General features: G+C 41.6%; 2 protein-coding genes across 4 annotated transcripts in view; both read right to left on the bottom strand.

Moving 5' to 3' along the window:
* Positions 1 to 6171, bottom strand: part of aopep (aminopeptidase O (putative)) — an 89775-nt gene extending 83604 nt beyond the window's left edge. Inside the window, exons 1-3 of one of the 3 annotated variants that reach the window (XR_015086804.1) lie at positions 5149 to 6171; positions 3991 to 4160; positions 98 to 314 (exon numbers count right to left, since the gene is read on the bottom strand). Coding sequence is in view for 2 of the 3 variants with exons in the window: in XM_086030563.1 (XP_085886689.1) it covers positions 98 to 314; positions 3991 to 4160; positions 5149 to 5789 (1028 nt within the window). In the remaining variant the exon portion in view is untranslated. The remainder of the gene's footprint in view (positions 1 to 97; positions 315 to 3990; positions 4161 to 5148) is intronic. The other 2 variants (XM_086030563.1, XM_086030562.1) reach the window with 2 other exon arrangements.
* A 336-nt stretch (positions 6172 to 6507) lies between these two features.
* Positions 6508 to 27165, bottom strand: part of dock8 (dedicator of cytokinesis 8) — a 70984-nt gene continuing 50326 nt past the window's right edge. The window contains exons 33-49 of the mRNA XM_086029938.1: positions 26967 to 27093; positions 25888 to 25975; positions 25716 to 25812; positions 24638 to 24772; positions 23723 to 23875; positions 21406 to 21564; positions 20714 to 20814; positions 20006 to 20198; positions 18365 to 18508; positions 18126 to 18257; positions 17339 to 17473; positions 16269 to 16358; positions 15522 to 15758; positions 15309 to 15452; positions 12938 to 13044; positions 8413 to 8583; positions 6508 to 8060 (exon numbers count right to left, since the gene is read on the bottom strand). Coding sequence (XP_085886064.1) covers positions 8009 to 8060; positions 8413 to 8583; positions 12938 to 13044; positions 15309 to 15452; positions 15522 to 15758; positions 16269 to 16358; positions 17339 to 17473; positions 18126 to 18257; positions 18365 to 18508; positions 20006 to 20198; positions 20714 to 20814; positions 21406 to 21564; positions 23723 to 23875; positions 24638 to 24772; positions 25716 to 25812; positions 25888 to 25975; positions 26967 to 27093 — 2265 coding nt within the window. The 3' untranslated portion in view covers positions 6508 to 8008. The remainder of the gene's footprint in view (positions 8061 to 8412; positions 8584 to 12937; positions 13045 to 15308; positions 15453 to 15521; positions 15759 to 16268; positions 16359 to 17338; positions 17474 to 18125; positions 18258 to 18364; positions 18509 to 20005; positions 20199 to 20713; positions 20815 to 21405; positions 21565 to 23722; positions 23876 to 24637; positions 24773 to 25715; positions 25813 to 25887; positions 25976 to 26966; positions 27094 to 27165) is intronic.

The raw sequence follows: 27165 nt of genomic DNA, 5'->3' as shown, positions 1-27165 counted from the left end.
GTGGAAAGGCCAGACTTGGGTTAATGACGCCAGGAAAGGAGGAGGGCTTGCCAAAATGAAAAGCAAACAGCATAAAAAAAATAAAAAAATACGCTACCTGCCAGTGTGGAGACTGGAGGCTTTTACCACTTCACTGCTTGAACCTCTGCATGAGGACACGGGGACGGACTCCCCAAAATCATCCCTCTTTTCCCCCCGCCCTATTCCACATGCAGGAAGAGGTTGAGCAGGGACTTGTTGCCAGCGGCCCACTGCCAAGGTGAAGGTGGAAGCTGGCATGGGCATTGTGACGTAGTAATTCCACAGCAACAAACCTGCGGAAACCATAGACAAAGGCTTGTAAAATGTCCTTCGTACCAAGTTTGCATGAACTCAAAGGAAAAGGAGCCTTTTTATTGTTTGCACAGTTCGTGGATATTTTCTACACCAGTTGTTCTGAAACTTTTTATACCATCCGTTATCTATACCGCTTATCCTCACAAGGGTCGCGGGCGTGCTAGCCTATCCCAGCTGTCTTTGGGCAGTGGGCGGGGGGACACCCTGAATTGGGTCGCCAGCCAATCGCAGGGCACACAAAGACAAACATCTCACAACCGCACCTAGGGGCAATTTAGAGAGTCCAATCAACTTACCATGCATGTTTTTGGGATGTGGGAGGAAACCGGAGCATCCGCAGGCACGGGGAGAACATGCAAACTCCACAGAGGGAGGCCGGGATCGAACCCGCGACCTCTGCACCGTGAGGCGGACGTGCTAAACAGTCGCCCACCGCGCCACCTCTTTTTATACCATGTACCACCTAAACAAATACTTGCTCTCCAAGTACAACCATAATGACAAACATTATAATACAGTACACATAGCATAATAGATGTCACGGATGGAGCAGGAATTGGACCCAAAAGCAGACAGGAGACAAAAATGGAAAAGTAAAATTCTTTATATGCGAAAAATCAGAGTAAGGCATAGCAGGGCATGGAAGGCAAAACGTTCTGACAACGTGTAAGTGAATAACTCCAGTTTACATACCGGAATAACACGCCCAACACTTTGTGACCAAATAAAGGACAAAGCGACTAGCAACATAAAGCGGGGAATGACCCAAACCCATACACAGTATCATAACCCAGACACAGTATCATAACAATAGACCTGAGCAGTAATCAAAAACAAGGCAGAAGCTCTTTTCCTAAAAAGTATATTGATTATTATTAAGCCAGTGTAACATAATACAGAGTTGGAAGATGAACTCTGCTCCTAAATAAAGAAAAATTATACATGAAAACAACCAGTCCTAAAAGATTAAATACAAATCCAGTATACAGTGATACCTCGTTTATCGCGGGGGTTATGTTCCAAAAATAACCCACGATAGGTGAAATCCGCAAAGTAGGAAACTTGTATTTTTTTTGCAATTAGACTGCGTGTTTTAAGGCTGTGAATCTCACCAGCAAGACTCTCTGAACCTAACCTGGTCGGGTCCAGGTTTATCTCAATGAACATTGAGTTCCTCTCTGTCTCCGCCCTCTCTCAGAGTCACACACTCCATTTTAATTCCTCATTTATTCATTACAGTCGCCCGCGAGTTGTGGCGCAGCCTAGTTCTGCCGTCTGGTATTTAAAAAAAAAAAAAAAAAAAAAAAAAATCAGTCAGTAAATGAGAATTCCATTACACTGAAAAAAATGCTGTGCATCATTTACTCAATTTTATTTTGTCAAGTGGTTGCACGACATAAAATCATCTGACTCCAGATACATTTTTAAGTAGACTATACATCTACTAAATAAATGTATCTGGATCCAGATGATTTTATTTTGTGCAAGATGAAATATAATTGAGTAAATTCAAACATTTTTTTTCAGTATAACACTGTACCCCCAAGAGATTGTGCCAATCGAGGTTTAAACTGTTTGAACAATGTTTTTACATTTCATCAGCTGTTAAGTGTGCTTCTCCCCTGCGAGATTGCACCTAAATGAAATTAATAAGCAGAAGCAAGTAGTTTTCCTCTGTTATATTATTGTGATTACAAAAGACTTGAAACTTCCGCATATATTGACCCGAGCAGCAATGTTCTCCTACGCCCTTCCCTCGTTCCCATGGTGACTCGTCGCATCAGGGCTCCATTCATACTGTCTTTTCATGGCAGTGGTGCACGCGCTTAACTCCAGGTGAAGGTACTCCAAGTTGAGTAAAATGATTCAAATCAGCTGTTCTGGTACCGGAAACTCAGAGTAGATCAACTCAGACTTCAGGATTACACTCAGCGTTTGTTGAACCCGCTTTGTGAAACGGACCGCAGGTCCCACTGACCCATGAACATTGTTGATAAATGATCACAACAGCAAGTTACAGGCCCAAACATGTGCTTAAAAAAAAAAAAAAGGAAACATTTTCAAACAAATAATGATGACAATTTTTTAAATTAATTTAAATGAACAACATATGTAGTTGCAAACATAATAATTATCAATTTTGATTCGCGCGTATCTCACGCTTCCTCATCCCTCTGTCCTGACGCTCTGCTGCATTGTTTTTTTTTTTCACTACTCTCCTGTGCCAAGAGAAAAACATCATTATATGTAGCTGTTGCCTCTTTTTCTCTCTTGGGACAGAAGATGAGAAGAAACTGACATGCCACCTTCGATTAGATTTGAAAACTGAAAGAACAAACATGAAAGGGTCCCGGGTCTTGCGCAGCTCGCTGGAGTTCCATTCTCACCACGGTTGCCAAGCAATCATCCTCCTACCTTTATTGACACTTGTGTCTTCTTCTTCCTCTTGCACCTCACTAAATTAAATTTAGTAAACTGAAACTTTCTGTGCGAGACATGGCACGGAGGAGATGTATTCAAATTGGTCTACAGTACAATGCGGAGTTTGAACACTGTAAAAAAAAAAAAAAAAAAAAAAAAAAACGCATGCTGAATTGCACTGTAAAAAATACAGGCAGTCAATTAGTAAAGTTTTAACAGTCCACGGAGCTCCTATTAAAAAAAGTTAGTCTGGAGTCCTGTTTTGCACGAGCACATGTATTGAGGCTGTAAACATCTAAACAATATAAAAACTTTTCATTTATTATTAAGACCACTGTATAATACCCACACTCGATTTGGGATTGGAATTTTTTTTTTGCAAGAGAATAAAATCATGATTGTTTTATATTTTTAAATTTTGTTCCAAAAGTTGTCATCTAAAAAGAATGGGTCTTATGTGGACAGTCACATGACCAGACTGGAAAACAGGTTAGCAGACTTCCTGCGTGTGTAGCGATAACCATGATGAATATGATCTGATGACATGATGGTTTGAACCCGAAATTGGTAGGATATAGTTTTCTTTATCACTGGTGTCTTGGGACAAATATTAAAGATATGTATATCATTTCTTTATACATTAAACAAGTATATGATATTAACTACATAAGCATGAATGAAGCCTACATTGGATAAGGTCATCTTCGGCAGTTCTTGAAAACATCTTGTGTAAAAAATAAATAAATAAATAAAAAATAAAAAAGTAAAATATTTTATGAGACTAAAATTGTACTTTTCGAAGAAGAAAAGTTTTAATGTGAGGAGAAAAAGACTTTTTCTTCTCACATTAAAACATTTTTTCCTAGAAACGTTTATAGCTTAAAAAAATTTATGGTTTTAAAAAAAAAAATTAAAATGTTGTGAATTTTATTTTCCATTAAAAGGTCTTCTCCTCTGCCGTGATATTGCAATCATGCAACCATGCACAGTATAAGTGGGCAAACAGACAGAGTTGGCACACTTTTCCCTCAGTACAAAGATAAAAACACAATGTTAGCATTTTAATTTCAATGAAAGAAAATGCCACTCTTTTTCAACACAATACCTCTTACACAAGTAGGCAACTGAAGAACCCAATGACTAAAACACGAAAAATGCTAAAAAGTGTTGAAAGTGTTCAATCTGAAATATAAGGTCCCTTTTACCCCATAACAGTTAGAAACTTAACCTTACTTGTGTCCCCATCCTCAGTAGGCGCAACCTGCTCCTCCCCGCTCATCAAGACCACACAGTCGCCGGGGGCCCGCACTCTGGCCTGCCACGTTGACATGGCAACAGGCGGCTCCTGGCAGGGGAAGAGGGCTCGGTTGTTGATGGGCGAGCCGGCGGTGTACACGCACGCCCTGGAATGAATAATGAATGGGAGACCGAATTCAGTCAAATATCCCCCCCAAAAAGTGGAGTTTTGGAGTTCAACCAAAAACTAAAACAAAAAATATCGCTGGCGCCGGGCCAAAACCTCATAAGTCACAATTTGATGAATTTTTTGGACAATTTAGTCTTCAATGACCTTCACAGGGCATGCACGTTTCTGAAATGAGGGAGGAAGATGAAAGACCCATGGACAGCCGCAGCTGAGATTCAAACCCGAGCTCTCCGGAATGTGAGGCAGTGGTGCTAAACACTAACAAGTCATTTTACCACAACACTACACACTACGTAATAAACATCACTAGGTGACAGCATTACTCTGCGGTCAGTCGTCTTGAAGGGAGGAGTAGTTCCGGTTAGTCGTCTTGAAAGGCGAAATAGTTATGATTTTAATTTCATTATACAGCTGTTAACATCTTTCACAAAAAAAAAGGTTGTCTGTATAGTTAAAAGTTTGAAGACAACAATTTGAGAATATAACAAATTACTTCAATGTACACCATTTGCTATGGTGTTTTTTATTTTAATTTTTTTTATTAAAATACATGAGGTATGGGATTGTGTTCAACTTTGGCGGTGACAAACAATATCAGATTTTAATTTGACTCAATGGATAAAATGGCAGGCAGCCTGAGTTTGCTGCGACGTAACAGTATGCCATAATATTTCTTGTTGATGGTTAGCCATATAATCAGGTGTGCCGTGGGAAATTATCCAATGTTGGTTTTTTTCCCCATTTAATTGTCACAAAAAAATATCACACATTAAGCATCTTTGTTCAACTATCTACTGATTGCCAGTGACGTATAGTGACGTACAGAACAATACAACGCATTTTCCGCTATTATTTCAGGATATATACACTTTTTTGGCATTTTTGTTTGATAGTTTGCCATGAGATTTATCTAATAAATAAAGATTGGAAATCACTGGATTATCAGACTGTCCACTTTGACTCACATGTCGTCCTGGTCTTTGGTCCACCTCACGGAGCCCCCAGTAGGCCTCGTCTCGAAGCAAATCCTGAGGGCCCGGGGGAACTCCGGTGGGGAGGAGACCCCCTGCTTCCACACCTGCAGACTCCAGCGGTCAATGCGAAAATGCAGAGGGCTGCCATCCTGCTCAACGCCAGGGGCACGACTGCATGCTGAGAAGAGCTCTTGCTGCAGCCTCCACTGAGCAGAAGGCATGGAGACCAGCTTTTGGATGAGGTCAGGGGGTCGCACACCGGGAAAGACGTCCAACAAGGACGTGACGTCCACTTGCTCCACCTTTGATACATTGATGTCACAGCAGTCCAGCACTAAGATGAAATGACCTTCGGGAGAGGACTTGATATGATAAGCAGCCATCCTGGCCGCTGGAAAATCACTTGTACATTGTTCAGTGTTTTTGAACCTAGCAGTTTGGCTTCCAACATGTTCCTCGGGCTTTCCGGAAGCAGTAGGTTCCAGGAACAGAACCACACTACCACTAATGACTTTCCTGTCAAAATGAACAGTTAGGTCAAGAGCATAGTGCTTGACTAGAATCTGGCTAGTATTGGCACAAAGTGGAAGGTCGTCTGTATCAGGGTTTAAGTCCCTTTCTTGTTCCTCCATATCACACAAATAAACAGAAATATCAGTTCAAACGTTCGCGTGACAGTAGAATCACACACGTTTGAATGACACTGAGAAAGACATGACAGTTAACGCATGTGCAGTGATTCCAAGTCGTGCACTAACTTTACTTTCCACGCGTTGACAGACCTTGACTGAATTTATGCCGTGACAAGATGTCGGACTAACAAGACATCGTTTTTATATCAATTTCCGTCCCTAACGTCACAATAACAGGGGTAACGTTTACCAGAGAATTGAGAGTTTACACACAAATGTCAACAATCCACCTCACCGTCACACGGAACCAGACCGCCAAATCTGTCGAAATGTGATGACGCTAAACGAAAGCGACGGGAGGGAAATGTAGTTCTTTTCCCTTTTAGACGTCTCTTTCTTGTTAAATGGCTTCGCTTGACGATACTCTATTCTGTAAATAACTTGAATGTACCAACTAGCACATATGTTGCGAATTACGTTACGAAAGGATTTCTGCATTAAGGAAGCTTCGATGCTGGTAACTGGAAAGCGATGAAAAACTACAAAACTACTACTGGCGTCGCAGACGTTAGACGCCATAAATATGAGACAGCATAATGTATATTGAAACTTTTCGACTGTATTTTTAATTACTTGTTTCCAAACTAATGTTCATAAAAACATAAATATTATAATGATGCATTTTTTCAAAAGGTAACAAGTAAACAAGTAACAAGGGTACATTTTATTGTTTATTCAGGTGCTTTGCCAAAATTATATACAGTACATGTACAGTTAAACTTTTGTGTATTGTAAAAACAAAAAAACAACAAAAAACAGCAACAACATGGAAAAAAACATTTTCATTTAAAAAAATTTAAAAAAGGGAAAAAAAACAGCCACTGGGTACACCTACAAGATGTATTTGGGATGAGAACAAGAGTGGTTTACAAAGACATTGCTCAGTTTTGATTGAAATCCGCAGTATTGAAACGTCTGAGAGGAATCTCACTATGACCCATCTCAGTATTACCAGGTTCAGTTTAAACCACAATTACACATGTATTGATAAATAAATCTTTCTGATAGTATCAATCAAAATTGAGCATGCTCATTTTTTGTGTTTATTGGCTCTTATTGGCTTGTGAATATATTGCTAGAGTTGTGGTCAGTGTGTGGCCTTGCCACAATTATAATACATTTCAATGATATCATTGATATTAGTATGCCTCAAAACTGGTTTGCAAAATATAATTTTATTTATTACAGCTATCTGTGTAAACAATTTACCAAGTTTACAAAACAGTACAAAAATCTGTAATTTACCGGATATGCCCTGGGTAGTAAACAAACTGCAGTAAAATAAAAAACAACACATACACCTCTTAAGTGAAATGAGATATTTCTGAGACTTTTTAGGTCATGTATCTCCTGGAATGTATTGTGCCCAAAAACAGAAAACAAAGAATGTGCAGTGGCATTTGAAATTATTGCTCTCTAAAACCTTTAAACTACATTTGGCACTGTGAACCTGCAATACACCTTGTTTAATCAGTACCAAACCCTGACTATTAGTATTTTTAATCAATACCAATGTGTCTCTTATCTACAAAATAGATTTCCACAAAATAAAATGCACTTTTTCCTCATAGATTTGTACACTATTGTATGTGTCATGGATCATACCTAGAATCTAGATAGTACAGATTAAGTCCACCCACTGCATCAAAACTTGCCAGGTAACTCCGAATAAGTTAAATAATAATAATAAAAAAAAAATAGCAACCTCAAATTCCAATATACAAACATCTAAATCGCACATTTAACACTCAGATTAGAATTTCAGTAAGCCCTTTAGCACATAACAGAATCATGTATTGTGTGTGAGTGACAGAGCTGTCACATCAACACATCATTCATCTACACACACACGCGCGAACACACACACACACACACACTTACAGCCTTATTGGCACACAAATGAGGTCCTGAGCCAGCAAGAACCTAATGGAGAACGTCTCAAAACGTTTGCAGCATCATTAGGACATGTGAATATGTTACAGTGAACGGCTCCATGCGTCAAGTCATTACGATGGACATTACATGAATGATTATTATTAACACTGCTGGTTGTCTTTTTGAGAACTGTGAACCAACTGTCGCGGGGTGGATCGACGTTGCCGCCGATAATTTATTCCGCCTCTTCACAAAGCGTCGCATCCTGGATTTGCCATGGCCTCTCAGGAAACCTCCTCTTGAGTTTTGCGGAAACTCAAACGTTTGAAGGAATCCCTGCACAGAAATACCAACGGGTAAAATCATTTAAAAGCAGGTTTAATTGGATCAAAATTCCACAATGAAAATGAAAATGAGTGTTTGAGGGTTTTTTTGGGGTTTTTTTTTTGTTTATTCATGTGAGATAAATCTGTTGTTCTAGTTTTGGTAATACGTGCTACAATACAATGCACAATGGGTCTCCGTGGCTGCAATTACTTGATTGGAGGTGAGATATTTTGATTGGGAAATTAGACTTGTTCAGTTGTCAGTGTTTCCAAATGATTTTATTTAATAACATGGCAACAGAGCCAAACACCCTTTAATCGCGAGTGGATATGAAGCGAGTGACTTTCGGATGCGCCTTCACCTGTTCTCCAGCCGTGGTCTGATGATGGGCTTGTACAGCTCGGGGATCTTCCTCTCCAGCATGGGCCTCAGGCTCTCGCGCAGGCGGTTATAGTTCTTCTTCAGCTCCTGCTGGTACTCCTTTTGGTCCGACGTGATCAAGTGCTTGTTCTTCTCGACCGCCTCGCCACACCTGCAGGGATGAACGGCGGAGGAAAAAAGTGGATCCAAGGCCTCTCATGGTCTTACGATGCATCATCATAAAGCAGTTACGTTTGCATTGTCCCTCAGTGTTTTCCTTTACTGAATGAACTTTCTGAAGAGGAGTTCTGCTTGACTTTTGCCTATGATGTAATGACTACAAACCAAAGAACAGCATCATCGGTGACTCCAAGCAAACCAATCCAGGGGTAATCCAACCTCAAGCCAACTACAGCCTGCATCCATTTGACACAAATTAACAGTCCTTTGCAAGCCAAACAGTCTCAAAAGGGACATGCCTGTAGGATGTTTCCATCCCCTAGTATGTAACAACATAATCAATTGCAGGCCAGAAGCCGACACACAGAATTATGGGCAGGAAAGAGGAACACCGGTAGATTATAATAAGTTAAAGAGTCTCAAGCGGGACAGTGAGCAAATTCAGGAGGTCCGCCCGCGGTCCTCCACAACGACAAAGTGGTCCATAGTGGAAATCAGGGAGACTGCCGTGATTACAAACACATGTCACTGCTAATCCCTAAACTTTGAATGAGGGTGATACGGAAAAGGCATTTTTGTGTAACACTATAGGGTACAGTAAACAAGTAGTCAAGGCAAGGAGCATGCTTGACCAAAGGGAAGCATTTTCCAAGACAAGGTCTGCTGACGTGTAAGCTGGGTGGCTGCCGCACGAGGAGATAATGACGTTTGCGCTTGTTAAAGGGGGGAAATCAACCCAAACACATTTTTTTCAAGAAGAACTTCCCAGCAGGCCCACGAGTACGCCCACATGGCGTACTGTACTTGTAGCACGAAAGTAGGTTATCCAACAGAGAAATTAGTCAATACAAACTACAATTTGCAGGTCCAATAAGAAAGTTTGTTGTGCTTATTCATAAGTGTGACCGCTCAATAAGCCATTGTGGGGCCAAAGAAAGTTTCAGCCCTTAGGAAGATGAGAAACACCAATAGAATTCAAGATAGAACTTGTAGCAAAGTACAAAAGGCAGATTTGCCTTCCAAACAATAACCTCTCCTCCTCATCGTATTTCATACGCCATCAAGAGTCTTTAAAGTGGAACCCAAACATATTTTCTCAAGAATATGTAATAAGCAGGCCCACTAGTTGAAACACGGCATTCTGATTAATATCGCGTTTGTGAAATATGAGTTAAGCAGCAAAATCCACCCCTTTTTAGCCATCTCGGATGGCGGCCATTTTGTCATTTCTGTCAACGGAAAATGACATCACAGCTGCTCAGGGCTCAGGTAACGACCAATCACGGCTGAGCTTCAGAAAACAGGTCAGCCCTGATTGGTCATTACCTGAGCACTGAGCAGTTGTGATGTCATTTTCAATTGACAAAAGTGACAAAATGGCCGCCCCCTGAGATGGCTAAAAACAGGTGGATTAACTCTTATTCCACAAACGCAATATTTATCAGAAGGCCTTGTTTCAACTTGTGGTCTTGCATGGAACATATTCTTGAAAAAAATACATTTGGATTGACTTCCACTTTAAGCCTGTATCCTACGTTTGCGAATACCATCCATCCATCCATCCATTATCTCCCGCTTATCCGAAGTCGGGTCGCGGAGGCAGCAGCTTCAGCAGGGAAGCCCAGACTTCCCTCTCCCCAGCAACATCCTCCAGCTCTTCCGGAAGGATCCCAAGGCGTTCCCAGGCAAGCCGGGAGACATAGTCTCTCCAGCGTGTTCTGGGTCGTCCTCGGGGTCTCCTGCCGGTGGGACATGCCCGGAACACCTCACCAGGGAGGCGTCCAGGAGGCATCCTAATCAGATGCCCGAGCCACCTCAACTGGCTCCTCTCGACGCGGAGGAGCAGCGGCTCGACTCTGAGTCCCTCCCGGATGGCCGAACTTCTCACCCTATCTCTAAGGGAGAGCCCAGACACCCTGCGAAGGAAACCCATTTCGGCCGCTTGTATCCGAGATCTTGTTCTTTCGGTCATGACCCACAGCTCATGACCATAGGTGAGAGTAGGAACGTAGATCGACCGGTAAATTGAGAGCTTCGCCTTTCGGCTAAGCTCCTTCTTCACCACGACAGACCGATACAGGGTCCGCATCACAGCAGACGCTGCACCGATCCGCCTGTCGATCTCCCGTTCCATCTTACCCTCACTCGTGAACAAGACCCCAAGATACTTGAACTCCTCCACTTGGGGCAGAATCTCATCCCCGACCTGGAGAGGGCACGCCACCCTTTTCCGACTGAGGACCATGGTCTCAGATTTGGAGGTGCTGATCTTCATTCCGACCGTTTCACACTCGGCTGCGAACCGCTCCAGCGAGAGTTGGAGATCGCGGCTTGAAGAAGCCAACAGTACTACATCATCTGCAAAAAGCAGAGATGCAATACTGAGGCCACCAAACCGGACCCCCTCGACACCTTGGCTGCGCCTAGAAATTCTGTCCATAAAGGTTATGAACAGAATCGGTGACAAAGGGCAGCCTTGGCGGAGTCCAACGCCCACAGGAAACGAATCCGACTTACTGCCGGCAATTCGGACCAAACTCTGGCATCGGTGGTACAGGGACCGGACAGCCCTTATCAGGGGGCTCGGTACCCCGTACTCCCGAAGCACCCCCCACAGAACTCCCCGAGGGACACGGTCGAACGCCTTCTCCAAGTCCACAAAACACATGTAGACCGGTTGGGCAAACTCCCATGCACCCTCGAGGACCCTGCTGAGGGTGTAGAGCTGGTCCACTGTTCCACGGCCAGGACGAAAACCACATTGCGTTTGCGAATACATATTGCGTATATTGAGTTCTCGTCAGGGTTCTTTTGTCAAAGTTCTCCAGACCGTTTGCCAACGGTTGTAATGTTTTTTTATTTCTGCAAGGTAATTTTGAGAACATTCCATCCCTGAACCTCCGAACTGTGAGACATACGTGCCAACCGCTCAGACACTGTGCTGGCTCTAATGCTTGCCATAACTATATGAAGAGCAGAGGGAAAAAAAAAAGGAAAAATAATAATAATCAACATAATCTGATTTGTTGCGGGGCCACGTATAAGAGAGCAGAAGAAAGCTCAGAATTCATGCGACACGACGAAAAACTAAACACTCACATTTTCCCTGCTGTCACACAAAGGCCACATTACCCCGGATCGAAAATAAGAACCGTTTCGGAAATTGCGGTAAATATTTGCCGACCCGCTTGTAGCAATCAGCGCAGACCGGAATGTGACATGGGAGGGTTTGGAAAATGAAAACCACCTTTTGGAGGCAAAAAGGACCCATGCATGCCTTACCAGATGAACATGCACGTACAGTGCCGTACACCCACACACACACACACACACACACACACACTTTTCTTCCTCCCAAATCACTCCAACAGATGCATTTCTCTGAGCAGGATGGTTCGAATTATCGTCTTAATTATTCAAAATACAATGAATTCCTTGGGAACAATGACGCTTTGAATGGGAAGAAAAATAGCTTGGTGATAACGTGGGGAATAAAAGCTTGCGCTATCACGGAGGGGGAATGAGGAACAGCCCCTTGATACAATGGCTCGTCTTCATTACTATTCATTGTACCTGTTTGATTAGCTTAACAATCAGATGCGATTATCAGCCATTTTGTAACTTTCATCATTCAAAAGTCAAGGCAGAAACATTTGGATTGATCATGTACTGTATTCTATCGATGTAAAACTTTTAATAGCATTCATTCCACGGTTTTGCTGTCTTTTGGGGATAAATGATCTTAAAAATACACTTTTAAAGGCTCAGGAAAAAGCTAATATTGCCAGATCCCAGCTCAGGATATCAGTGAATTCATTCTTTGTTTTTTCTTTGGCTTTTTGTGTTTTTTTCTATGACACCTATTCCAAAAGATGTGCTTTCATTTCCAAACATGAAAAGTGGATGACGCAAGACCGCAGTTAGGCGAGTAACAATGGATCAATTGTGCGCCTGCGTTTTGCTTTTTATTTGGCATTAGTCTTCAAACTGCACGTAAAGTTGCAGTAGGCTAAAATAATATTAAATATATTTCTTAGGAATAAAACCTCAGCCTGTGTTTGTTTTTTTTTAACAGTACCCGCTGCAGGCCTACCTCGCTACTCTATTTTAATGTTGGTCACGATCACAGTACTTGGAAAGTACCGGTAAGTATTTTTTGAGGTGTTACTTTGAGAACCACTTACTTCAAGCATTGTCTGTACTGTTAATAAAGGTTTATAATGGCAGTAAAAAAAAAACAAAGCATTTCAACAGAATTGTACATGATGCATGGATCCATTTTTGCAGTGCTTTGTTTCAGCATGTCGCTCAGGAGTTCGATCATAGCTTCGCTGACACCATCTTACCTCATAATAAACTCCTTGAAACACAGCCGCAATTTATTGTGGTGACGGAAGAGCTTGGGGTCCGCCGGGATCTCATTCAGGAAGACTTGGGCCACTTCCAGCGGGCCCTACGACAAGGGGAGAGGAGGAGCCCAAACACACAGGAGTCAAGGTTCAAGAAAGAGAAAGCAAAAACAAAAGCACAGGAAGGAAACAGGAGCTTAAGAGAGGAAGCGTACCAATGTTGGAGCGTACCAACAAAGGAGGGATGAGAGATGGCTTCCTGTCACCACTCCCCCACTATAGCAGTGATTCTCAAATGCTGGGACCCAAAAGTGGGTCAGTCAAGTCAAAGTCAAGGGAAAAATACAATAAAAAAGGATATATTGCGCATTTGATGGAGAAGTGCAAATACAACAATGATTTTAGAATGGGGATTTTTGTACATTGTGAATAAAAAGGGACATAAACCCAGATGTAATTAAATGTTGCTCATTTACAGACGTTCATACATTCGAACATACAATTGCCATGTTCCTCATCAGTTCTCTGCACTCTGAAAACAAACTTACAAGTACAGTTTTTATAATTCATTTGCTTATACTGTACTCCTCAGTTCCTTGAAAATGTGCAAAGTGGGTCACGACTTAATAACGGGGTCCGAGGCTAGGAGCCGCATTTTCCCATGGTCATACATGCATCCTCCTCATCTGACAGCAGTGCAACTGCAATTGACAAAAATATCTGGCTTAAGATAAAACAATACAATCAAGAAACTGAATAAAAAAAAAAAAAAATGATGGCCTTCTTCTCTTGCCTGCACGATTGGAATAACTCTGCTTTATTTTTCTCAAATTGTGCCAACAAGATCCTTTTGCACCCTTCTTAAAAAAAATTATTTTGGAGGGAATTTTGGGGGGAAAAAATAGCACTTTATTTTGAAACAAAACATTTTCTAAAGCAGTTACCTGTGATTAAGTTGTATTCTTTAGAGAAAAAGTATTTCTTACAAAAAGCTGATATTTTATTTCAGAAAAGGTTGAATTTTCCGGGAAAAGAAAAGAAAATAGAAAAAGCCGTAATTTAAAAAAAAGTCTGAATATTTTGTTATTGTTTATAGAAAAATGTTGTAATATTTTTAGATTAAAGTTGACGTTTTTGTGAAAATGTTATATTTTAAAGAATGAATTTTAAAATTCGCGCCCACAGAAGTCATACATCCATGGGAGTCAAAACTTTGATTTGATTTGATTCGTCAGTTCCGGAATAATGTACTCGGAAATGCACTCAGCACATGTGCTTTTGGGTATTTCGAATTTTGAAAAAGCTAACACTTTGCTTGATGTTGGTGTTCCAAAATGTGAGTCCTAGGATGAGATCTAGAACAGAACCCCTGCCCTAAGCTCTTACCATTTGGCTCCTATTTTCCCAGTCTGAGACAGAGTTATCCCGACGCATATTTGTCAAGAAACCGCAGCACGCTCGCGCAGCGTCTGCTTCATGACAGGAGTAGCTAAACAGCTCTGATTAGCATCCCCAAAAAAAGCCTCTTTCATGTACTGCGGACCCAAACAGAAGGAAAACCGAGGCCTCCTGTGCTGATTACGCCGGAGACATGGATGTTTACAGAGCTGCTGTGCGTTACGCAGCCATCGCGTCCTGAGTGACGAGACCTGTCATATTAAGACGTTCGGAGATAAAACACGGGAGCGCCATCTTGACATCCAGCACGCCGGCAGGACCTGGAAGCAATCACATCAAAGCGAGCTCTGGTTTGGGCGGAGCGCGCACGGCACATGAAAGGGAGGGCGGCCATGATTTGACATTTTAACTCAATGTTGGAGGGTGGAGAGAGGCGAGCGGGGATTAAGGTTATGCATGCGTCGAAGGCTTTGATCATGTCTCCCACCTGCAATCTGCCACTACAATACTAATTGTAAATGTGATCAGTTAAATGCAGCTAATTTATGCCGGCCTGTTTTGAGCCCCCAACCACCTGACGCATTCAAGGCAGCACACAGGGGACAAAGGGACGACGAAGAGGGAGGGCGGGCATTTGGGGGTTAATATGACACGCAAGAATAATATGTTTTCGTGGCAGCTGGTTTTGTGAGAATTTTCTACAGTTTTTCAGGGGGTCACATTTACACGTACTTTACAAATACTTTGAAGATGACTTTTTAAAAATACTTTCAAAGGACATTCAAAGCGATATTATTTGGCCAAGGATGAGCGAGAGTAATTATGAAAAGTGTAGGAAAAGAATCACTGCCTAAGTTAAAGTTGACTTGTATTTAATTTAAAGCGCATGCACACACACAAGCAAACGCAGCCGAGCCACACGCTCACACACACACATGCACACAGACAGATACACACACATGCGTGTTACCTGGTTCACAGTGGCTCCCACTGAACCTTGCAGCAGCATCTGCAACATAACAGCATCGGGTTGCTCCCTGTGCGTGGCCACCGCCAGCTCCTTGGTCTTCTTCTGCATGTCCTCTATGGCCACCTCAATAGGAGTCAGGTCAAACTGGAGGAACAAAAAAAAAAAAACATTAATGGCGACCAACAAATATGGGCAATGTCTTTGGCACACTACCTCCTCCTTCTGGATGACGTTGATGCGCGTTTTGACATAAGGAAAGGCATGCATAGTGGTGAGGATGGTCTTCCTCTTGTACTGCTCGTTGAGCTCGCCCCGCGGACGCCCGCTCTTGGTGAAAGGCGTAGTATACATGAAGCGCCGCAGATTGAAGTTCTTCTCGAAGTTGGTCAGCCGGTCTTTCATTTCGTAGTCATCGAAGTAAGGCTCCACGTACGTAACCTGGATATAGGCCTGCACAGGAGCACAAGGTCACTCACTGGACACTACATTAGGTACACCTGCACAATTGAATGCAAGGGTGGGTAAACTTTTGTGCTGAAGGGCAACATTTGATTTTAAAACGGACAAATGGAACATGTTTTTTGTCGATGAAGTAAAGAAAAAAAAACAGGTGAGTAAAATATGTGTAGTTAATCCATTATTATTATTATTATTAAATGTTTCATAATAAGATAACGACCAATCATGGCTCACCTTTTTTCTGAAGCTGAGCTATGATTGGTCGTTATCTGAGCCCTGAGCCGCTGTGATGTCATTTTCAGTCGACAGAAGTGACAAAATGGCCGCCGTCTGAAATGGCTAAAAACGGGTGGATTTTGCTGCTTAACTCATATTTCATGTTAATCAGAAGGCCTTGTTTCAACTAGTGGAACTGCATAGAACACACTATTGAAAAAATATGTTTGGGTTGCCTTCCCCTTTAAAATAATCACTACTATCTTTAAGTGACATGTGTCTTACCTTGTTGGGGTTCAGTTGTTTTCTGTCCACAGGTGTCGAGTCTTTGATCATCACCAGGACGTTCTCTCCAAAACACTGACCGTAAAAGTTCTGGCAGCCAGAGAAACATGTGCATTTTACATGGCAGCGTATCAATATTGATGATTATACAGATGTCATCGCCCTTGTAATGAAATATCACATAAAGCATATTTGTTTGCTAATCTAAGGCAGCAACTGTATCCTCATGGTGCCTTTGAGCCACCATTAAAGCAGCACATTGACATGTTTTTGAGCATATAAATGGGAAATGTCCTAAATCCGTCTTGGGAACCATTTGTGGCCCGCTGCACATTTGTTTAATGGCTTGTCAAATGTTCTAATCATAGGGTAAGGGACATCTGTAAATGGGCTGTCACTTGTATAGCGCTTTTCTACCTTCGGTACTCAAAGCGCTTCACACTGTTCCTCATTTATGTACTGATGACGCAGCATCAGGAGCAACTGGGGGTTCAGTATCTTGCTCAAGGATACTTTGACATGATCACATTGGTGATCCGGGATCCAACTCACAGCCTTTGGGTTGGGAGACGACCACTCTATCACTGAGCCGTGCCGCCCCAATCTGTTTCATCATCAGTTTCATTACTCAAAAATAACCTGTGTTCTGCCAACTAACTGTACATCTTTACCTTCAGTGCTGTTCATAAATTGTGGATTGTTTTTTTTTTCTCCCTGCTCCTTTTGAATGTGCGCAACCATAAATAGAGCTATAGAGAGCTCAAACAGCTTTGAGTGGGTTGGACAAACTGCAATTTGCATTCACATGCTTTGGCTGATTCCACATTTTGCAAAAGTAGATCAAAACAGTTCACTAGTTCCAATTGGGATTATTGTAGTCTGAAATGTCGACATTTTGAGGCAAACAAAAATGACAGCATGTTTGCTTTTCTATTTGCATGTTGCATAAAAACAAAGGTTAAGTGGGCTGACCTCTTCCTTCCATTTTTTATATGTGGACATCAGAGGAAAAAGTCTGCACATCTCTGATGTAGACACTTTTTACAGAACATGCCGCGTTTGTCCCTCACCTCCAGCCGGTGCGATATCTCTGGCAGATGCGTGATGGCCGGCTCCTTGTAAATGAATTCTCGCTCATCCAAGTCGCCGAACTTCCCGCCGTAAAAACCGACCCGGAAATACGTGCCGAACATCCTCTTGTGGCCCTGCAGGGACACGAGAACATAAAGTACATTTCCATGATGACATTCTCCACAGTGGGACATTACAGTTATTTTCATTTTTTTATTATTGTTATAGAGGCCTGTTTATGGGCCTTTTATGGGTTGCCACAGTCAGTAATTTTCAGGTCATTTTAATGAAACAGATGCTGTTAATGAATAAAAGAGTAAATAATGCAAGTGATGAGATTACCGTACATAAAATATCTTTTAATTTATCCTCATGCTGCCGTTTGGACTTTGGTTCTTGTTGGTTGTACGTAAATTTATATGTATATATTTTTAATACTAGTATTAATAATAAGGAAAATGGTGGCCAAACAAAATTAACACTTTGGGCCCATTTGGACATTTTCATTTAGACTGTGTATTGAGTTATTTTTGAAGGGACACCAAATATTCACTGTCATACAAGATACGTCATACGTACACCGACTACTTTACATTGTAGCAAAGTGTCATGTCTTCAGTGTTGTCCCATGGATAATATATAAGAAAATATTTACAAAAATGTCAAGGGTGTACTCACTTTTGGAAGATACTGTAGTTGTTTATTCAATTTTTTTACATCTCAATATGAACAGAAGTGAACTTGTTTTCACACTTGTTTGCCAGTTAAGCTCCAGTCGTAACCTACCTTCTGAATGATGTTATCAAAGGCTCTCTGCAGTTTGTCGTGAGTAGATGCCAGCTTCTTGAAGTCACGGTGAGCCTCCAGGATGGGAATGATAACCTTGTAAACCTCGTTAACGGCCTCGTACAGACCTCCCTGATAAGACAAAAAGCAGCGCCGTTTGGTTACCATGGCGACATACAGCATGCTGATATACAGTAGGTGACCGATGGATGAAAACAATGTCACGGATCGTCTATTACATTGCTGAAGAGCTCGGCGGCCTGCTCCAGCAACCCCACGAGGCCGCTCTCGGTGAAGTAGCGGCCCGAGCACACGCCGTCCTCGTCGGGGGACAGGATGTCGTCCGACACGGCCGACTCCTCCAGCACGTTCGAGGAGATGCTCTGAGGACGGAAAATCCATGGTTCCGATCAATCACTTAGTCCTCTTAATCAAATTACCAGTCACATGGCTGAATTGAAAACGGGGAGAAGGAAATGGAACTAATGTGATGACCCTCCAATCAATGACCTGTTGACTGCTGGAGGTCAGGATGTTTTGGGCGCACGCACTTCCCTGCTACTTGTGTGTGTGTGTGTGTGTGTTAGAGGTTATCAATATGTCAGTCAGCACAAGAGCACATTTAATTTTTTCACGACGTGTACCAAGGAGGTTATTTTGTCATGGCATGAATTTCTGCATTTATTAGTTTTTAATGGTGCAACTTCTGATCAGAGGGTATTTAATATTTATTTTGTACTTATTCACAGTATTGATGTTATGTATTTTTGAAATCAATAATAATATTGATGGGGCTAAATGTATAATGGGTCAAATTAAAATTCGGATGCCTAGCAGTGCAATGTAGTTTAATAAGAATCAAAAAATGTTTATTATGTAGCTATTTATAAGAACAGAATATCACATACACATTTCAATTATGTTGAATAAAACAAATGTAATGGCATGTATCCATCCATCCATTATTTATTCATTCATAAGAATACAATCCTAATATAGTGGTAGGCTAAGAATGTCAGAATTCACACGCATATCGAACTAGTTATGTAACATTTTTTATTTCTTTATATTTTGGAACTATTATTATTATTATTATCTGATTCATTTATACTTTGGGAACACAACCCCATATTTAGGACATCATATAAGTTATATAGCATTAAAAATCATGCTGGTTTTCCAAAGTTAATTAGTTATAAAACCAGCATATAATGGTAAAAACAACATTTATTTTAAGATGTTTCAATTTGAAAAATCCAAACATTGATTATTTTATACAACAAATATTAATTTCCAAAATTCTGAAAGTAATACTACCAATAATAATAACAACACAACAAGAACAACAATAATAATAGAGAATTATGTCAAATTTGGATTATTACTATAATTATTTCATTTACATATTACTTTGGCAACAATATATACATTAGAGATGTTTATTTTATTTTTTTTTTAAACTCATACACCTGTCAAAATCTAGGTTCAATTTTTAAATGCCGGATGAATCCATATAGAATTATCATCATCATTGGTAGTGTTGGTTTAGTAATTGCACGAAGCCGAAGTCAAAATTACGACAAACAAGTTTAGAAGTGACGCACTGTGACCACCCCTGATGGGACAAGCCCAAAGTCGAGACAACATTATCATTATTACTAATACTAAACATTTTGCAGGAAGAGTGGGTATGCATAATTGCATATTTGAAGCCATATTTCTGTTATAGCGTTATGAGCATACAGCTCCCCTCACTGGACACACACGACCAAATTAGAGGATCGTCCATTGAGAGGCAGACCTTGGTGTCTCTATCCCACCACACTATGTCCTGTGTGTACAATATGACATAATCTGATGTCTGCATCAGTGGCCTCTACCTGGAAGGTGACGCTGCCAACGGGCAGGTACTTGTGATCCTCCAGCATGCTGAGGTACTCCGCCACCAGAGCGGCGGCGTGTACCAGACACATAGCCGACTCGGTGTAGCATTTCCTGTTATTGTGCTTCTCCGCCATGTTCTGCAGCCACGTGAGACGCAGGTCGGGAGACGTCTGGTAGCCTTTTGCTATCCTGTGGGACAGGGAGAGGAGTGTGGAGGGAGGATGTCACTGCTATTGATTTACTACTCAATAGTATCAAAATGTCTTTCATTACATAAGACAATCTTGTTTAAGCTTGACGAGAGGGACAAAATATTACAAACAGATGTCAGTATCAGATTCATTTTCTTCTTCTTTGGTATTTATCAATGCATCTGGACGCCAAATGTTTTGTAGCATACAGAGAAACATGTCCACAGAGCTCGCAGGGAGTTCAAGTGAAAAGAGTGTACGCGCTTGGGTGAATGAGACCAAAAATAGACCCATGCGAAATAAATAACACATGAAACACGACACATGGACTGCGCATACGGTCCTTTGGTCTCCTCTGGACCCACTGTTTGCATTTGCATGTAAACAAAAGCGGCTCAGAGGGGAGCCAAAGTGCTAGCACATGGTTGCCATGGCGAGGGAGGCAAACAGAGGCAAAACAAGCCCCAGATAAAGAGAGAGGACAGTGGGGTGAGAGGGAAGTGTACAAGGTACCTGTACATGAGGTCCATGAGCATCTCGGGATCCTCCTGGAATTCTCGCATCTTCACCGTGTCCGACAAGATGCTGTTGAGGTTCCTCAGGAGCTCGTCCACCTGGAGAAGGAATTAGGTCTGAACAATTAATCCAATTGTGGAATACCAATTAAGCAGCAAAATCCAATTGTTATTCTCCATCTCAGGGAGCGGCCATTTTGCCACTTTCTGTCAACTGAAAATGACATCACAGTTGCTCAGGGCTCAGGTAATAACCAATCATGGCTCAGCTTCAGAAAACAAGTGAGCCGTGATTGGTCGTTACCTGAGCCCTGAGCAACTGTGATGTCATTTTTAGTCGACAGAAGTGACAAAATGGCCGCCCCCTGAGATCGATCAAAACGAGTGGATTTTGCTTCTTAACTCAACAGTCCAAAAAATGCTCATAAATGTAATCTTTTCATATTGATTTATTTTGTTATTCTTTATTTTAGCATAAACCTAACCTATAAAACCAAAACATTTATGTTATTGTAAAACAAATAAATGTATTTCTTGGGAGAGGACCTTGAAAAACATAATCGCATATTAAATCGCAATTGCAGTATTGAAGAGGGAAAAAAAAAAATCGCAATTAGATAGTTCATAATGTTGCGTGATACGATTGGGTTTAGGACAGAAACGCATTCTCTAAAGGTCACAATCTGATACCTGCTGGGGCAACTGCGTGTTCTGCATCTCGGCGTCCTCCTCGGCATAGGCCAGGATTGTGCGCAGAGAGCGTCTCAGGTGCTCTTCCTGGAAGTCGGAGGACTTGCCTACCAGGGAGGCCAGAGACATGGTGACTTGCATCTTCACCCTGGAGAAGTTCTGCTCCAGCCACACACATACAAGCACCACCGTGAAACTCAACTTTCGTGGCCTAATGAATTCCACCCTTGACTTTTTTTTCATGCATTTTTGACACTTTGACAATTGGAGCCACACTTTCTAAACAGTCCGCAAAGTAGAAATCATGTGCAATTAATTAATTTGACTAATACATGCAATGTTAGGCACACTAGCAAATGCAAAAGCTGTATCGGTTTGGATTGACAGTAAGAAAAGCATTATGTAATAATTCATAATCACTGTATTCTGACGTATGGATGTATTATTATGTTTTTTGCTTAGAGTGGTGTAGAAGTGTAGCGCATCACACTGAGAGCAGTTTCTAATATTTTGTACCACTACTCTAGCTAAATCTATCAATTACCCATTACGGCCTCGTCAAGAAAACAAAAATGACGTCGAAAATGTAGCGAACAAATTGAATCAGCACCCGAAGGCATCACGATGATATTGAATCAGGAAGGCGCAGTGGCCTGATTATGTTGCATCCTCTGCTCGCTGTTGTTTTGCCGTTCATTCTTCACACTACCTGTCAGTGACAAGCTGCCACATGTGCATGCTCAGGTTGTGTGTGTATGTGCGTGTGAGTGCGTGTGTATGCGCTGAGCACCATCTATCTCCAACATGAGCGCCAAAGCGGGAAATGATCCCCCATTAGCAGAGACATAATCACCCATGGATCATCTCTACGGCCCCATTCTGTTCAACTGAGCATGGAGCCGCGGCCTAACCACCCATCACTGCCCCCTAATGCACTTGATGTGTGTCTGCGCGCGCGTGTGCGGTCAAAAACTGGGCCTATATAATAAGATTTGTCTCATCACTCGACATCTCCTTTTCCTTCTGAGCTTTTTATAAGCATCTGAAGCGCAAATGTCAGCTTGTGTATTTTTCTGCGTGACCATAATGTTGAAAAAAAAAATGGCTTGATATTAGGAAGAAAATTCTATTTGAGTGAGTCACATGGCCGCTAAGCTAATTCCCATCGCTGCATGCTCTGCATAAACAAATACATGCAGGGGTAGGGGGCGCGTGTGTGTGTGTCCGCCTGCGTATGTTTGTGTGTGCAGGTTCCAGAGGCTGGTGTCTGACTTTCATTACAGTGTGCACACTGTAAACAATGGAAATATCAAAGGAGCACGCAAAATGAATGATGGTGCACTAGCTCATTTTCTTTTAAATGCACACACTCACCCAACCACAACGTTAGGCAATATGGATACCCCACCTTGTGCATATGTGGGACATATGCTGAGATTTTGTCATTGCGATTCATGGATTATTCACTGTGATACAGCGGTACCCTGACTTAAGAGCGTCCCAACTTACAAGTTCTTCGAGTTACAAGGCGCTGTTTGGTCCATTTTTGCTTTGTATTGCGAGCAAAAATTTTATTTGAAAATTGTAACGCAGACGCTCCGCCACTAGATGGTGACAGCGAACATCACATCTGTACAACATCAGTTCACGTGGTAGAGTTGTCTTTTGTGCCGCTTTTCCAATTTTTGTGCAGGTATTTTGCCAATGTCTTTTTCGAGCCATGGGTCACGCAACTTAAATGTAATGTTGATCATGATGGCGGTACTTGCGAGTGCTAAGACATTGTTAAGGTAAAAAAATATTGCAAACCGCTGGCTTAGAGAACGGCTTCATTGTCCTGATACTATTGACTTGTAAATACCGCTCAATGATAATGTCAATCAAAAGTAAAAATGGATCTCATTACACAACGCAGCAATGTTGGGACCAGAGAGTGTATCTACATTTCAATACACACACGCACAGTGAGCCAGTGCATGTGTCATTATTTAAAAAGGGTTAAGTGTTGGGGAGGCAGACAGCGACACATCTCTGCTCTCGTCACCAGCACATCCTTCACCAGAAACTTTTTTTTCCCACCAAGCGCCCAGAATAGAAACGGGAACGACATAAAAGTGGGATAAAATGTGCGAGTGTATGTGTGCCAGAAGCAGACATATCATGAGCCATTCCTTGCTCTTACGTGCACTTCAGTTCAATTCCTTCAGGTTAGATAAGAGCTGAAAGGTCACCCGCCATTTGCTTTGGTCTGTGGCAGCACCGCTGGTCCGGATAACATTGAGTGAGTGATCACAGGATGTCGCGTGTATGTGCTTACGCTGGCGTTGCTGAAGCTGTATCTCATGATGAGGTAGAGGGTGGCGCACGCCTGACTCCGGTTCTCGTCCACCGGGCTGCTGCAGTATTGAAGCACCTTCTGACACAGGTCCGCACACTGCTCGGCCTCTTCTTCGAAAAGCAGCTCGCCAAACTGCAACGGAAGCAATTGAGGACTATAATGCCATTTGCAGAATAATGTAGTCGAATCACCGTCCATTGCACTTCCAGACCCACCCACTATGTAGCAAGACCACGTAAAAATATATTTATTTTAACATTTATTGAATGGGACAAAGAGAAATATAAACTGAACACACTCGCAAAGAGCCACAGTAGGCCAAAGGTCACGCCCGGACGTTATAATGCAGACTAACCAGCCATGCTGGGCCAACTGGACTTAAAGAGATTACCAGTTCTCTAGGGCTGTCATTAGCAAATATTTTTAGAACAAATTATTATTATATATTATATTATATTATATAACAATTATGATCTATTATTCCATTGTTTAATCGGATACAGTTTTAATTTGTATTAAAGTGGAAGTCAACGCAAACATTTTTTTTTTTTTCAAGAATATGGTCTATGCAAGCCCACTAGTTGAAACAGGGCATTCTGATAAATATTGCATTTGTGGAATTGTGGAATTGCCGAATTGCGAATGATACGACTTCAAGGGCATTCAATTTCAGAAATTTAACTGTAAAACGATTGTGCAACCATTCCGAACCAAGTACACATTTTATTTGGGGATTTTCATCAGTTAAGAAATTGAGCTTGCTATTAGGTACCATTAGAATCATGAGACAATATAATGACAATAACAAGAACAACAAATCAGTCTTGTCATTATACTGAGCGCATATAATTCAATTCAATTAATAATCATATGAGTAATAATTATGTGGGGTACCTTGACAACAAGCGCCCTGAGTGTGCTGAAGGTGTGTGAGAGGAAGGTGGTGCTCTGGTTGCAGGTAAGAGAGTGGAGTAACACCTTCAACACACCACCCACCACGCTGTCCTTACAGTCCGCTAGTGGCACCGCCTGCATGAAAGACACAAGCAAAATCGAATAATATTCGTCCAGATGTCCACATGAGTGGAATAGAAAGTACAATAGTTACACTGGGACAAAGTAGCCAATGGTGTGCAATTGGCAAAACTTAACTAACACAGCAAGAGCAGAAGTTCACCAATGCTTAAAATGGAAGTCAGTAAAAAAAATTTCTTTACAATAACAGATTTTTATCCAACTCAATGAGCTGCCATTTTGCCATGTATTGCCAGTTGCCACTTGCTGTCGACTGAAAATGACATCACAGTGCCTACGAGCTCAGGTAACAACCGTAAAGGCTCACCTGCTTTCTGGGTTTGGTCATGTAACATTCACAAGTGGACAGGCAAGTAGACAGACCTATTTACTGTGATTGTTGTTGCCACTTTTATTTTGCTGCTACTGATGTCCTGACAGTTGGTGAGCCGCTGCAACCGACCAACCTGTCCTGACTTAATCCTCCTTGTGTCTGGCAGTACACCGTTAAAGATTGCTGACGTATGTTTTCCTTTTTTGTATGCTCCAAAATGCTTTCACCATAGAAGTGTACAAGACTCATTTCAAGCTGACATTGCCAAGTCTTGCATGTGTGTGAGTGGGTGTGTGTGTGTGTGTGTGGGTGTGTGTGTGTGTGTGTGTGTGTTGTTGGGGGGGGCTTTATTTATACAGGTGAATGCAGCCAATTCCAACTGCTTGGAAGAAATTCTTGAGAAGGAAGATGACTGTGAATATTCTCATTCATCAAGGTCAATATATTCTCATGGTACTAAATCAATCGCAACTATTGTTCGTGTTAACTTGGCATTGTGAGCGCAACCTGAACAGTTCAGTTGTGAGCGATTCAATGCCCCGAGAACTGCAAAAGGAACATTCATATTCAACCAAATGACTTTATAACACACCCTCCTCCACTGAGAGGAGTGATCATCCTGACCTGCACGATGGTTTCCAGCAGGTCCAAAACGATGAGGTTTGCCTCTGTGGCCAGGTTTCCACTGATCAGAGCCTCCTGGTCCAACTCCGCCTTGGTTCTGGTGTAAGGTGGGATCACGAATATTCAGAATTGAAAAGGTGGCATACGTTTGGCGATGTGAAACTAAACGTACTTATCATGTCTGTCGTTGGTTTGTCTCCACTGGGTGAGATCTTTCCTCCAGCGCAGGTTCTCTCTTTGACCTATGGTTCTGTCCATTCCTGACAAACACAAAAATAAGATCATCAGACAGAAAACCATGGAGGTAGGATGCCTAATGAAAAATGAGCTCTTATGTGCGCAGCCATGCTTTTTAATGGCAGGGGAATGCGCTCACTGACCACTTAATTAGGTACACCTGATCTAATGAGAACCAGTACAAAGGCTTTATGAGACAAACAAACTACAACCACAATAACAACTACAAAACGAAATACATGGTTGTAGGTGACTACAATGTTCCTCAAGAGTTTGTACAGGGTAGCCAAATTAAGATTTTCAAAAAATTATTTTAAACCACTTCTACCAATTTCTACCAAATTTAATTTAAAATGACAACATGGGGAGGGTGATATACAGTATGATGTCCGTCTTATATTACAATATTTTAACATTAAAAATAAATAAAAACAAAATAAAACAAGGTCCACCTGTTTCTAAGTAACTAGAAATAAATGTTAAAGTCCGTTTCCAACTGTTTATTCTGCTACAGATTCTATGGAAACGTTTGCCAAATAAAATAAATAAATACATAAATAAGAGTAAGAAAACAAATAATTGATTAAAACAAATAAGTAAAATCCATTCATTTTCAAATAAAAATCAAATATATCAAAATAAACAAATATAAAGAAATACAAATGACGTGTTTGCTTATTGTCCAGGGTCATGGCAAACAAACTACAGTGGTACTAGCGAAGGCTAAAATGATCATTTAAGCCATTTACTCCTGTTGTCTCAATCACATGACATAAAAGTTGTTAACTAGAGGTGCAAGTGGCATTCAGTTGAACTTTTGAATACATTTGAATCTTTTGAATGACACTGAATCCAAGAGAACAAGAACAAATATCTATCGAAATGGAATGACAAGATAGCATTTTTGGGCCATGTTCACATGTCAACGACCGTTATGAACACACAAGGTCCAATAGGTCTAAAATTGATAAAAATGTGCTCCTTGGCGGTGTAGTGCGTCAAAGTGCGCGTTACCCCCGACTCGCTTCATCATCTCCCCGCGGGCTCCCATCCCCCTCAGCAGGGCTTCTTCCAGCTGGAGCTTGGCCTGCTGGGATTTCTGTAAAGCCTGTGTGCTCACTTTATCGCTGCTCTGGTGAGCCTATACACATACAAATACACACAAATAATGAGGAGTTATTGACCGACGAGGCCTCTGAACGGACTCCATGTT

Source organism: Filicampus tigris, chromosome 5, assembly GCF_054856515.1.
Source record: "Filicampus tigris isolate MCC_2025a chromosome 5, RoL_Ftig_1.0, whole genome shotgun sequence".
Taxonomy (NCBI): domain Eukaryota; kingdom Metazoa; phylum Chordata; class Actinopteri; order Syngnathiformes; family Syngnathidae; genus Filicampus; species Filicampus tigris.
This window is presented reverse-complemented; position numbering and strand designations above follow the sequence as displayed.